General features: G+C 32.3%; 2 protein-coding genes across 3 annotated transcripts; one reads left to right on the top strand and one right to left on the bottom strand.

Annotated features, from left to right (window-relative positions):
- The first annotated feature begins 3,471 nt into the window (after window positions 1-3,471).
- On the top strand, window positions 3,472-10,628 carry LOC143530409 (uncharacterized). Of its 2 annotated transcripts, XM_077025954.1 has the most exons (23): window positions 3,472-3,703; window positions 5,608-5,738; window positions 5,826-5,964; window positions 6,036-6,127; window positions 6,224-6,327; window positions 6,427-6,499; window positions 6,588-6,990; window positions 7,087-7,410; window positions 7,507-7,704; window positions 7,802-7,897; window positions 7,970-8,033; window positions 8,123-8,247; window positions 8,319-8,565; window positions 8,636-8,736; window positions 8,816-8,934; window positions 9,013-9,136; window positions 9,209-9,267; window positions 9,345-9,438; window positions 9,516-9,693; window positions 9,775-9,876; window positions 9,963-10,084; window positions 10,178-10,237; window positions 10,318-10,628. In XM_077025954.1, the coding sequence occupies exons 1-23, from the start codon at window positions 3,662-3,664 to the stop codon at window positions 10,420-10,422; spliced, it is 3,102 nt and encodes a 1,033-aa protein (XP_076882069.1). In that variant the 5' UTR covers window positions 3,472-3,661; the 3' UTR covers window positions 10,423-10,628. The 2 variants fall into 2 exon arrangements, with proteins under 2 accessions (XP_076882069.1, XP_076882068.1); XM_077025953.1 differs by lacking the exon at window positions 10,318-10,628 and having other exon boundaries at window positions 6,439-6,499; window positions 9,963-10,225.
- A 191-nt stretch (window positions 10,629-10,819) lies between these two features.
- On the bottom strand, window positions 10,820-12,432 carry LOC143530387 (uncharacterized). Its single transcript, XM_077025935.1, has 6 exons — window positions 12,369-12,432; window positions 12,183-12,270; window positions 11,988-12,078; window positions 11,411-11,495; window positions 11,121-11,277; window positions 10,820-11,038 (listed from the first exon to the last, which is right to left on the bottom strand). Exons 1-6 carry the CDS (start codon window positions 12,405-12,407, stop codon window positions 10,929-10,931), a joined length of 570 nt encoding a protein of 189 aa, XP_076882050.1. The 5' UTR covers window positions 12,408-12,432; the 3' UTR covers window positions 10,820-10,928.
- Between the last annotated feature and the right edge of the window lie 232 nt (window positions 12,433-12,664).

Raw genomic sequence — 12,664 nt, 5'->3', positions numbered from 1 at the left:
TCTGCCATATGTGAATCAACAGTCGTGCATCATCTTTTGATCGTTTGATGCTAAATTAAAAGTCATTTTACGTGGTACAAATTTTGATCGCTTACATGTTATCTTTCATCTAATGACTAATCAACAGACTTTGTATAAAAAGTTATTTTATAAAACAAGAAATGTTGTTTTAAAAAAGATGAAGTGGGATAACTATATTACCAATAAAGATGCCATATTTATTTAACATATGATCTTTATCATCTCTTTAACTATTATTTTAGTTGATGTTGAAGATAGAATAACTACATTACGTCATATATTTCTTTCATCATAACCTAAAAGTTGGTAAGTGGACAACAAGTTGTGCCGCCAATTGCCTTGCTATTGCGTGGTTTTAAATTGTGATGAAACATTTAAGATCTAAAAGTTGGTAGGACTTTATCATTTTAGCAACCAATTTTAACAAAATGAAGAGCATTTACAACACCACATGGTTTGAACGAGAGGAAAAAAAAACAAAGAAAAAAAAAGTTTCTATTAGAATGTATGGTGGTTGGATTGTGTTTTTAATTTGTTATCACAATTTGAAGACAATGTCTTGCCACTTCTCCCCGCCATTTGTGCACTCTCTTTATACAATGCAGCTGTTAGGGCATTTAGAGGGCGGCAACCACATTCAATCATCTACAAACGTTGTAATACGAAGCTGCTGAGGTTTGAAATTCATTAAAATGAGTGAGAAAGATGCAACCCTCTGTAAACATGCAACGATCTAAAATACACTCACTCGTTTTCGGTAGGTATCGTAAATACATGTAGCTACGATGTTGATATACGTTCAATTGTCAAAATTCAATGCATACGCTAAATGAACTCACAAAGTATTTCAGTCATGCCCTGGTGTTTTAATAAGTTTATTACGTTGCATAACACCACTCACATGATTGGTGTTACGAACCAAACCACATATATCGAGTGATCTTGGTGAACGATCCCAGTTCGCGATCCCATACTATGTTTATATCATAGTCATCGATTGAATACTACATATTGATGATGAACTCTCTTTGTATGTGTTTAAATGAACCATGCATTCTGTGGTGAAGCTTAGACGAGAACGCTGGAGGGGGGGGGTCAGAATGTATATAAAACATCATAAACGAGGGGAGGTCAGACACGAATTTTTGAACGAAAACGAATAAATTTACATCACGTGTATAAATTTTAAACCAAGAAAAGGTAAATTTACACAAATACATAAAAAACAAGAGGGCCAGAGCCACCTATATCCTTCATAGTGCTTCACTCATGCATGCATTAGTGATTCTTTTTTTCTAAACTTTATGTCTGTAATAGAAAACTTAAGTATTGCGTTGCCATTTCCATCCTAGATCCGTGAATAAAAAGTATATTTTAGATAAGTCAAGAAATATCTTTATATATAAAATAATAAGTGATGCTTTATTTTACTTTATATAAAATAATAAGTGATGTGTTATATATAAAAGGATCAACGTTTATCTAAAAAAATAAAAAAAAATTAAACAGTTAAACCTAAAACATGGCAATTTTATAATAAGTACAATTTTCGAGTGTTGCTAAAACCAGCCTTATTAAAAAAATTGTGGTTATTTTATTATTTGAATCCAAAGTATTTTCAAACGGAGAAACAAACATCTTTGCCGACCAAATTGGTAAATGACGAAAATATCCCTTGGAGAGTCAAGTGCAACATAGACCAGATCTACGGCTAAAAAAAAAGCAGGCCCCACTTGTAAATCCAACGGTGTAGGTAAGTACCAACGCCTGAGAAACACGCGATCATTGCTCAGATTGTATTTTGTCGTTTTGTACAGTCGTAACATATCAGACCATCGAATCCATTTCCTTTTCTCACAATCTCCGGATCATCCTTAATTATTGCCACGTGGATTCACGTAATTGTTTCTTACCACCTTTTTAAAGCTTGGCACTCCCATCTTTCCAAATTTACACTTTATTCCCGCTGTGTTTTTGTGCGTCTAAAAGCATGTGACAACTATATTACATAATGTACATACCTTAAAATTTATTAAAACACAAATTGATTAATATTCTTTCAGACAACAAACACATACATTGTCTTGAAGTCTTGAACCTTCAATCATTTGGTTTAGTCGTATTTCATACACAGTAACATCTTTATGTTAATGAGAGGTTAATTAGACGATAATCATGCAAACCTCGGTTTGCAAATTGTTTTATTTCCCTTTGCGTTTTTGCTGATTTGAAGAGGGATCAGGTAAACTAAAATGACTAATGAAATGACGTGCGTATTGTAAGCTTTGTCATAAAGTGAAATGAAAGTATCTAGAAGCTCACTTATCATGTGAAAGTAAATGATAGCAAGTAGAGTTTACGCAAATGGATGATAGAAAAAAGAGAATAGTAGAGATATACATTACGAATGACAATAAGTCGAAAATGAGATGAGTTTCAAGATTCCTAGTATGATATCTGATTGTAAAATCATTTCTCATACTAAATCATGTACTATTCTAGTACTCGATTATCTTACCCTTCAAGTTCACAAGTTTCTTCACAACTAGGGCTTATGTTTATGATCTTACATAAGTAACCTCTTGGAATTGACTTCACCCCATCCAAATCAAAACAAAAAAACATCATGAAATATCAAATAGTTAGTTACAATTTTATTTTCAATAATTTAAGTTAAATCAGCATAAAAAATATAATTTATACTATTTTATACCATATTAAAATATTTGGTTACACAGATAAACAAATATGATATCATTGTCGAGTAATCAGGTTGGATGAGTATCAATTAACTAGTCTCATACCATTTGCTCATCGTACCATAAATACACCATTAGCATGTGTGTTTCTTCATTTGTTTTTGTGTGTCTAGACTTCTTACATTACAATAAAACACTTTGAATTCAACTAATACATCACATGTTTTATTCTTCAATTAACCACAAAGGTTCACGTATTTTAAGTTCCAAAATATTCAACTCTTCAACTGATTGAGTCAACAAAGACCGACATTTCAAACTCACATGATAATCCATTCATCTTCACATGTGAAATAATGTTTGACTTATCCCATTTTTCATGATAACTTTAACCAAATACTTAAATTCCAATCCTTATAACTTATTATCATAAATTCGTAATCAATGTGATGTTAACATTCTGTAACATAAATGGTAGCTATGATTTCAAATTAAATTGTTACTAGAAACACCATTTTGCTCCATTAAGGCATTAACCACCCGCAACTAAGCATGTGTGTATCTTTTATACATAGAAACAACTTTTAATCACTCATATCTTTAAAACTATCTCAACATATCTCAATTTAACAGCTTTGAAGGGTCATTGTTGCTTATGTTACTACTACATGGGGGTAAAGTGAAGCATTTTAATAAATAAATACCGAATATCTCAAGCGTTGTCTTGTTTTCAAATTATAAACTCTTTTTATAACAAATAATAAAAGTAGTAATAAAACTGTAAGCAACCGTTACACGGCGGTTATCACTAAGCACACAGACACTCTCTCCGCCGTACGCCGTTCAATTCTCGCCGGCAGATCGTAAATAAGGAGCTTAATTATCACCAGATCGTACTGAAGCACTTGAATTGAAGATTATTACGCTTTAATTTGAGTAAAATGTTTGTTAAAAAGCTAGTGGAAAAGGCTTCGTTGAAGAAGGTACGTTTCGATATCTGCTCCTTTAGGTTTTATTTAAGCTATAATTATTAATTATCGAAACTGTAGCGATTGTTTTCAGAGCTCGTAATTAATAATTATACCGCCGATTAGTGATTTCCGGTGAGTTAAGAGATCCTGAACTGAAACTCACTTATATCCAATCTCCAGATTCAATTTTTTAAATTTTAATTTCATTTTCGCATTAGTACATCCATAGGAATTTCAAATTCCTTTTTTTTTTAATTTATTTTAAATTAATTCTAAAATCTCATTTACCTGCTCATTTAATATTGCAGGCTTTAATATATATATTTTTTTAATTATTTTTACTTCTTTTAACTTCATCTTTTGATATTTTATTATTATAAATAGTTTTTAATCATATTTTGTTTTGTTTCTCTCTTATTATCTTTATGTGCTGCTCGATACAAGTAACCGAAGCACAAATATACATTTTATCATTTTATCAAAGCCACCTAATTTTTCTTTTCTTTTTTGTTTATAAAGTGACACTGTTTACTATTTTCGTTATTCTAATAATATAATGTATACCATTGTGACGGGCTTAATTTTATCTATGTTTCGATAAAAGTTTATTTTTATGTTCTTTATTGTGACGAATTGGACCTATACCGACAAAATTTCGTGACTACCAGTTAGGTTCTAAAGTTCAGAATATTTAGAAAGAACACGCAATGTGGAGCATAAATACTTGAAACAGGATTAATTGTTAACACATTTGGTATATTATTATATATGATTATGAATTTATGATGATATGAAGTATAGTCATAAACAGGTAGACTTTTTGATTTGTTATAAATAATAAATTTTGTTCACCATCCTTTAAGGTTGTTATCTGGTTGTAATATGATATCATTATGTAAATGTGTCTTCATTACTATAACAGTCAAAGTCTTTTTCCTTTTTTTACTTTTCTTTCTTTTTGTGGAATATATATTAGTTACCAGTATGAATCATCACCTGATCCTCAAAGTTCGTTAGGGGAAAGTGACTTTAACTTATTCATTGGATATTTTATATTTATATTTTATATAATATTTTTTTACAATAATTGTGGTTGCGTGGGAGGATCTTACAATCGGTTGATTATTTTAATTTTGTTTTTCTAGGATGGTAATTTGATTTGTTCAACTAATCTATCCAATCATATAAAGGGTTTCTTCAAACATACACTGCTTTTTTTAATGATAAATCAATATAAAAACTTTCTCTGATGTTATCTCCAAGGCTTTCTTTATATTATTATAATATTATAATGTTATAAAAAGCCAGAGCATAGAAAAAGTGTAGATGGTGATGGGCTGATTGGTTGCCAGATGGTAATCTTGATATTATTTATACAAATTTCGGTTTTTGTATTAATTCAGATTTGTTAAATATTTGGTAGATTGAATATTAAACTGTTTGAAAAAAAAAAAAGCCTTTTATGTAAACTGTGTCAGATCCTGTGAAGTTATAATAATATCAGGACCAAAACGTAAATTTTAGTGTTGGTTTACTTTATGGACCACTTAGTACGTGGCTGCTGATTAAGAAAAGTCCACCATGCTGGCATCATGAAACTTACAGACTCATTACATTCTCATTTTCCTCTGCTTTTCATATGACAATAAGATTAATTTGGATTAATCAATATATAATAAGATCATAAATCTTGCATCACCTTGAAAGATAATCAAATGGAAGAAAAATCCTTAGATTAATGTTTGAATTTGCTGTTTGATATCGGTTGAATCTCCAATAACTCAAAAGAACTGTTCAAGCAATTATGAGGAAGAAAAAAAAACTAAGAAAAAAAACAAAAAAATTAAGTGTTAATAATGGCTAAAAACTTATTTTATTTTGGCTCATAATCACTACTATCAATGCTTGCGCTGCAGCCTGGAGGAAATCCAGATGCTTTGAAGTCAGATGAAGTAAATCCACGCCTTGTTTACCATTATGGCCCTCCATCAGGATGTAATTTGCTTGCTTATGACCCTATTCAGAAGATTCTTGCCATGTCAACCATGTATACTTCTGTTGACCTTAATGTCAAATACTATTTTGTGGTTCATTAATCCAATATCTGATTAGTATGATATTTTTCTTTCATTAGAGATGGCCGGATTAAGTTATTTGGACAAGATAACACTCAAGTTGTAATGGAATCTCCTGAGGCTGTACCAAGCAAGTTTTTGCAGTTCATTCACAACCAACAGTTTCTTATAAACATTAATGTAAAAAATCATATTGAGGTAAACCCTTTGGATCATAGTTATTGTCATGATAATTCAATGTGGGATTAAAAAATGTTGTATATATGTAGGTTTGGGACACAGACACAAAGTCTTTAGTTCATGTTCATGTATATAATGAAGAAATTACGTCTTTTACAGTCCTTCAACGTACCTTTTACATGTAAGTGTTTCTCAGACTCATAAGGATGTTTTTACAGATTGTAAATATATAGGTTTTATGGTTGCAATGTTTTTATATGATATATGTCATCTATAGGTATGTTGGAGACTCGTTTGGTAATGTTTCGGTTCTGAAGTTTGACAAAGAGACATGTAATATAACACAAATGAAATACCGAATTCCTTTTGCAGCATCTAACAGTGAGTCACATTCTTTTAACTTTATATTATAAGATACTAGTGTATACTATATAGGAGCATTTATATTATCTTTCACTTTTGAGTGGTCAACCTATATAGGTAATTCAACAGAAGATCTAACTGATGCTGCTGTTATGTACATTCTGCCTCAACCAGCAGCTGAAAGTAAAAGGTAATTCCCAATATTATTTTTCCTTTTCGATAATAATGACTGTTAAAAACCTCTCGAATCTCACTTCACGGGTCACTTCTCAATTCAGGATTCTTATAATTTATAAAAGTGGACTTATTACGTTATGGTCAATTCAAGATAACAAACCGGTGTTTACAACTGGAGGAAATTTGATTTACTCAATGAATCATGACACCAAAAAAGTGACAGCTGCATGTTGGGCTTGTCCCTTTGGAAGCAAAGTAGTTATTGGATACAACAATGGAGAAATTCTGATGTGGAGTGTTCCTCACTCCGTAGACTCAAAAACTGAACTTTCAACTGACAAGGAGTTAAGTGGGACCCAAAGTGGTCCTTTGTTCAAACTAAATCTTGGGTATAAAATAGATAAAACTCCTATAGCCAAGTTAAAATGGGCTTATGCAGAAGGGAAAGCGAGTCGACTTTATGTTCTTGGTTCTTCTGACTTCTCTTCTGTAAATTCGTTACAGGTAGGTATTAGTGTTAATTCAGTTGAAAAACTTTTTTCTGTCAATTCTGGTTTTAAGAACTTGTTTAATGATGAAACTGTTTGATCCTGTTTGCAGGTTGTTATAATAAATGACCAGATTGAATCTCGCACTACTAAGCTGGGAATCGCTTCATCTGATCCGTGTGTTGACTTTGAGATTGTTTCATCAAATAGCGAACAGAATAAACATAAAGATGATTGTTTTCTTGTGGTTGGAAAATCTGGACATGTTTATTTATATGATGATTTGTCGATTGAAAAGTATTTAATTCAGTCACAAACTAGGTCTCCACCTTTACTTCCAAAAGAGGTAATGGTGAGACTACCATATGCTGATTCAGCAATCACTGTAGCAAAGTTCATCACTGACAATCCATGCATGATTTCTTCTACTGACGAGGTAATAATAATAATGATAATAATAATATGAACGTTTTTCTTATAAAAGAAATAAAAGTAGGAAATTTTATTCTTACAAATTGTTTGGTTTTCATAGGATTACCTATTGCTGTCAAAAAAGATTCCTGCGGTTTTCGCATTCGAGGCTAAACAAAAAGATGGATCTTCACCAGCTAGTTTTAGTAGTTTCTCAAATTTTAAAAACATATACATAACAGGACACAGTAATGGTGCTATAAACTTTTGGGATGCGTCATCGCCACTTCTGATTCCAATTGTACCCTTTAATCAACAGGTAGCTTCTGATTCCATCTGCATGCTAACATATTGTACGCTAAAATAATCTTAATCAGTCAGTTGTTCTTATCCTTTTTTTGCTTCTAATAATGCAGAGTGAAGATGACCATTCTTTAAGTGGTGTACCCCTGACTGCATTATGCTATGATATGGAAGCACGGATCCTCATATCTGGAGATCAAAGTGGAACAGTAAGTTTATATAACACGTTACATTTTAATATGAATTGCATGATCTAATGTATATACCATATTGTGTTACAGGTTAGAATTTTCAAATTTAAGCCCGAGCCATATGCCATAGAGAGCAGTTTTTTGTCCTTACAAGGTAAAACTACTTTTATATTGGTACCTAAGTTTAGTACATACATAAACTATAGATAATTACATAATAATATAATATTATTTGTATTATAGGAAGTTCAAAGAAAGGAAGCAATATTATCCAAAGTGTTAAACTTGTGAAGGTTAATGGAGCAGTGCTATCAATAATAACAAGTCAAGACACTAAACTTATTGCTGTTGGGTCAGATCAAGGATATGTAAGATATCATTTTTCCATATTATTTTTACCCATTCCAACTTCCACTTAAAGTAGCAATCATTGATTCAGGTTTCAGTGATCGATATGGCGGGGCCCACTTTATTATACGAGAGGCGTATAGCAAGTGAACTGTCGACAGCTGTCGTCTCTCTGCAGTTTGGGATGTGCAGTTTGCATGGATTTGAGAAGAATATTTTAGTTGTGGCCACAAAGGATTCATCAGCTTGGGCACTTGAAAGTGAAACAGGAAATATACTCAACACTGCAGCGGTTCATCCTAAAAAGCCATCTAAAGCTTTATTCGTCCAATTGTTGGGTAGAAAATAATATTTTAACTTTTTATTATTATTTAGTTGGCGGGAAATGAAAATATTATCACTTTGCAGATGAGCACGGGACATCTGGCAGAGGATCTAATGCGAAAGACTTATTGCTGCTATGCTCTGAGAAAGCCGTGTACGTGTATTCACTTCCACATGTGGTTCAGGTTACAAGAATTAACCTTTTCATATATATACTGTGTATACACACACACACTAAATATAACGGGCCGACTTTTTGTTCAGGGTGTGAAGAAGGTTTGTTACAAAAAGAAGTTCAATTCCTCAATTTGTTGTTATGCTTCAACATGTTGTTCTGATACCGGCCTTGTGCTTGTTTTCACTGATGGCAAAATTGAAATAAGGTGACCTGTTTTCTTAGTGTTCAGATATATTTTTAAGACATTCTGTATTTGTGTTAGAACTCACGACTGGAATTTCAGATCACTGCCAGAATTATCCCTTTTGAAGGCAACATCCATCAGAGGCCTTGCGCTTTCAACTTCAAAACCGAATTCTTTACCTGATAGTTCAACTTGTGCCTCACAAAATGGTGACATCATCATGGTAGTATAAATTTGACTTCAAAGATATCATAATTGTCAAAGTTAGTGAATTTAAAAACTTTTTTTGGTACAGGTGAATGGTGACCAAGAAGTTTTTATTGCTTCAGTTTTACTCCATAGAGAAATCTTCAGGTAATGCACAAATAATAAAAATTTTAATTTGGTGATCTTAATTTTCATGCTTATGTTTTTTTTTTAATTTCTATTAGGAATTTAGACTCGGCTACCCAAGTTTATAACAATGACCTGATAATTCCTCAAGGGAAACAATCTGATCATGTTACCCCCAGAGAAACGAAAAAGGTGATATTTTTATTATCTTTAAAACTCCACCATCTGATTAATATGGTACTGATGTTTGTACATATTGTATGCAATAGGGATTATTTGGTTCTATGATGAAAGGAAGCAAACCGAAACATGAGCCGGAAATAGAACCAGAGTCTGCAAGAGAGAGTTTTGAGGAACTGTCAATATTATTTTCAGTGGCTAACTTTCCATTAGAGAGTGAAACCCGAGAAAGCCTCCCAACAGATGAAGAAGTTGAACTGGATATAGGTTTGACCTTTGACCAATTTTTAACATTTTGGTTCTCGGTTCAAATGTAACAGTTTTACATATTTACGTGTTTTTTTATAGATGATATTGACATAGATGGTCCAGAGGAAAAACATAAAGGAAAAACCATGATGGCAGCACTTAACAAAAAGAAACTTACTAGTAAATTTAATGCATTTAAAGGTAGGTTAAGCTTATCTAAGACGTTGACCATATATGATTGTAATAGAAGTGAGTGTCGTTTTGACGATACATGTTTTCATTTACAGGTAAACTGAAAGAGATGAATGCCGTCAAAAAGGAGAAAGTGCAAGTAAAGGAAGAACCACAAGATGAGAAAGGTGATTCTGTAGATCAAATCAAGAAAAAATATGGATTTAGCTCGACTGGTGTAAGTAACCATAAAAAATTATGGATTTAGATCACTTGGAATATGCGTATAGAAATGTATTTATTGGCTGTATATTTTTTGGTGGCATTGCAGGAAACAAGTGCTGCTAAAATGGCACAAAACAAGCTAAGTGACAACATAAGAAAACTGAAGGTAGTTGATAATATCCATCTGCCTGTAACAAGTGTCAAATTATGATTTATAAAACTAAAAATTTAATGTGATTCGGGCAGGGAATCAACTTAAGAACAGCAGAAATGCAAGACAATGCACAAACATTCTCTTCAATGGCGAAAGAGATGTTGCGAACTGCTGAAAATGATCGCCGAGCCTCATGATCCTCGTGTTTTTTATGTTATTATTCTGTCGTCTTTTTAAAGTTTTTTTTTAGATTTAATCTTAACAGACTCGAGTTGAATCGTATTGGAGTTGAAAGTGTACAGAGATCACATATTATACTTTTTTTTTCTTTTTGGTGATGGATTTTAATTGTATCAACAGGTTGTGTGATTGTATAAATGCATTTTTCTCACATTTATTTATTTTGAATCGACATGTATATTTAATATTACTATTCAAACGAATTGTTCATTTGAAATGTAAATTTTGATAAGTTTAATAATAGTTTAAAGAACAGCATTTCATACATAATCATGTAAGAAAAACTGCCCAGTAAAATGAGTAACATTTAAAACAACCATAATTTGATTTCATATCAATAAAAAACTATGTAAAGTTGTAAACAAGCATACACTTATGTAACTAATAAAAAACAGCCTAAAACGAATACATTTTCTTACATGTCAACAATCAAGCTCAATCGAACGGGTCAGGGGTAAACAGGTTAAACCAGCTTGGCTGCTAACTGGGAACATATTTCATCTTTCATGGCATCCCTATTGCTTTTCGTTAAACTAAAAACAGTTGCTCCCGGATGATTCTTCAACCGTGCAACTGCAAAAATATCAAACTTATAGAAGAATAAAGTACACATAGCTTGACTTTTCAATATTCAAATGCTGACTGTTAAGTGTACCTGCAGGTATATCCCGACCAGCCTTTGGAACGGGGATGGTAGCTAGAAACGGTTTGTTAGACTCCAGTACGCGTAACACCGCAGGGAAGAACAATGAGCTAAACAACTCCATCTTACCAACTTCATCAATCACAAATAGATCAGTGTCTTCTTTGACCTGCCAATCATACAAACATACTCATTCTCCCCTGTTCCCGAAGACAATTACAGTTTGACTTTTCTGGTCAAACATCTTACTTTCATTTCCGAAACTAAATTTGACCTAGATAAGACTGACAAGAAGAATGAACCTGTAACTCAGGCAACGCCAAAGACTCAAACGATGCGACATCAACTCTATATCTCCCAACAGTAGGCCATCTAATGGACTCTGCACTGCCATTCATAAAGCAACTCATAAACAAAACCAATAATATATCAAAATTCAAATCAATCAGTGTTATAAAAATCAAAATTAACCCCGATTTATCAGAGATCGGAGCGCTACCGGATCTGTCAAATTTTGGTCAAAACTGATAAAAATCTTTAAAGAATTTGAAAAACTAGACGTAATTTGAAAAATTATAAATAAATTCCAATCCGGTTAATCCTTATTAATTGCTAGTCGATACCACCACCGCCCCGACTAGGCCCTATCGAGTTCTTAAACACTAAAAACAATATTATTAACAGATTTAAGACCACTAATATATCTTGATAAACCAATTAACAACTTTCCAGCAAAGTTTCCTTATAAAGCTTCAATTTTTTAATCATTTCATGCCTGTAAAGTGTAAACCATTAAAAATCCCAATTTCTGTGCAGAAATATTCAAAATTTAAACAAATTATGCACATAATAATAATAATGATATAAATTCTTTCTTGCCTAGAATTGTTAATAGAAGCAAGTGGAGCAGTAGGACCATCTAACGTTACCACCTCAAACCCGACCCGCTCGTCTCCTTGTCTGATCTCGCCTGTATAATCCAAACTTAATAGTAGCAGATAAAATTTAAAAAAAAAAAGCTAATTAATAGTATGATTATTAAAGAATAAAGAGAAACAATTATTAATTAGTTACGTGTGAAGAAGCCCTGAATCTTTAAACTGGGGTTGGAAGATTTAAGGGTCTCCAAAACCCTTGTAATTAAAGTGGTTTTACCCACGCCCTGAATAATAATAATAATAATAATAATAATAACAATATTCAAATTCAGCTTCAGTTTTATTCATAGAAGAAGCAACAGAGAGACTGTGGACCACTTACAGGGGAGCCAGTGACGAGAAAACAACATTTTGCAGCCATTGCTCCTTTGCAAATTGCAGTACAAACTTGGGTCTATTTTGGACTCCAACCTAAACCGAACCAAAACCGAAATTTCAGTTTTCGTTTATGCGTAGCTTCAGTTTGATTCGGATTTACATTTAGGCTTGAAATGTTTGGACGATAATGAATTTGATTCTGAAACTTTTAAGTGAAAGCATTTACGTTAACTACTTACTCATAACGAATTTAGTTTGTTATGGTTCTATGTTATTTTACTTTGTTAGAATCTAAGGGTT

The sequence above is a fragment of the Bidens hawaiensis genome, unplaced genomic scaffold (assembly GCF_021521415.1).
Source record: "Bidens hawaiensis isolate Kalapana, Puna unplaced genomic scaffold, B.hawaiensis_p1.1 tig00008945_1, whole genome shotgun sequence".
NCBI lineage: Eukaryota > Viridiplantae > Streptophyta > Magnoliopsida > Asterales > Asteraceae > Bidens > Bidens hawaiensis.
This window is presented reverse-complemented; position numbering and strand designations above follow the sequence as displayed.

Coding starts and splice junctions, on each gene's coding strand:
- LOC143530409 (XM_077025954.1), top strand. CDS start 3,662: ATGTTTGTTAAAAAGCTAGTGGAAAAGGCTTCGTTGAAGAAG. Junction 7,411..7,506: donor TGATTTCTTCTACTGACGAG/GTAATAATAATA, acceptor TGGTTTTCATAG/GATTACCTATTGCTGTCAAA. Junction 8,935..9,012: donor GATGGCAAAATTGAAATAAG/GTGACCTGTTTT, acceptor CTGGAATTTCAG/ATCACTGCCAGAATTATCCC.
- LOC143530387 (XM_077025935.1), bottom strand. CDS start 12,407: ATGGCTGCAAAATGTTGTTTTCTCGTCACTGGCTCCCCT. Junction 11,496..11,987: donor GCTTCTATTAACAATTCTAG/GCAAGAAAGAAT, acceptor TATGAATGGCAG/TGCAGAGTCCATTAGATGGC. Junction 11,039..11,120: donor TGGTCGGGATATACCTGCAG/GTACACTTAACA, acceptor ATATTTTTGCAG/TTGCACGGTTGAAGAATCAT.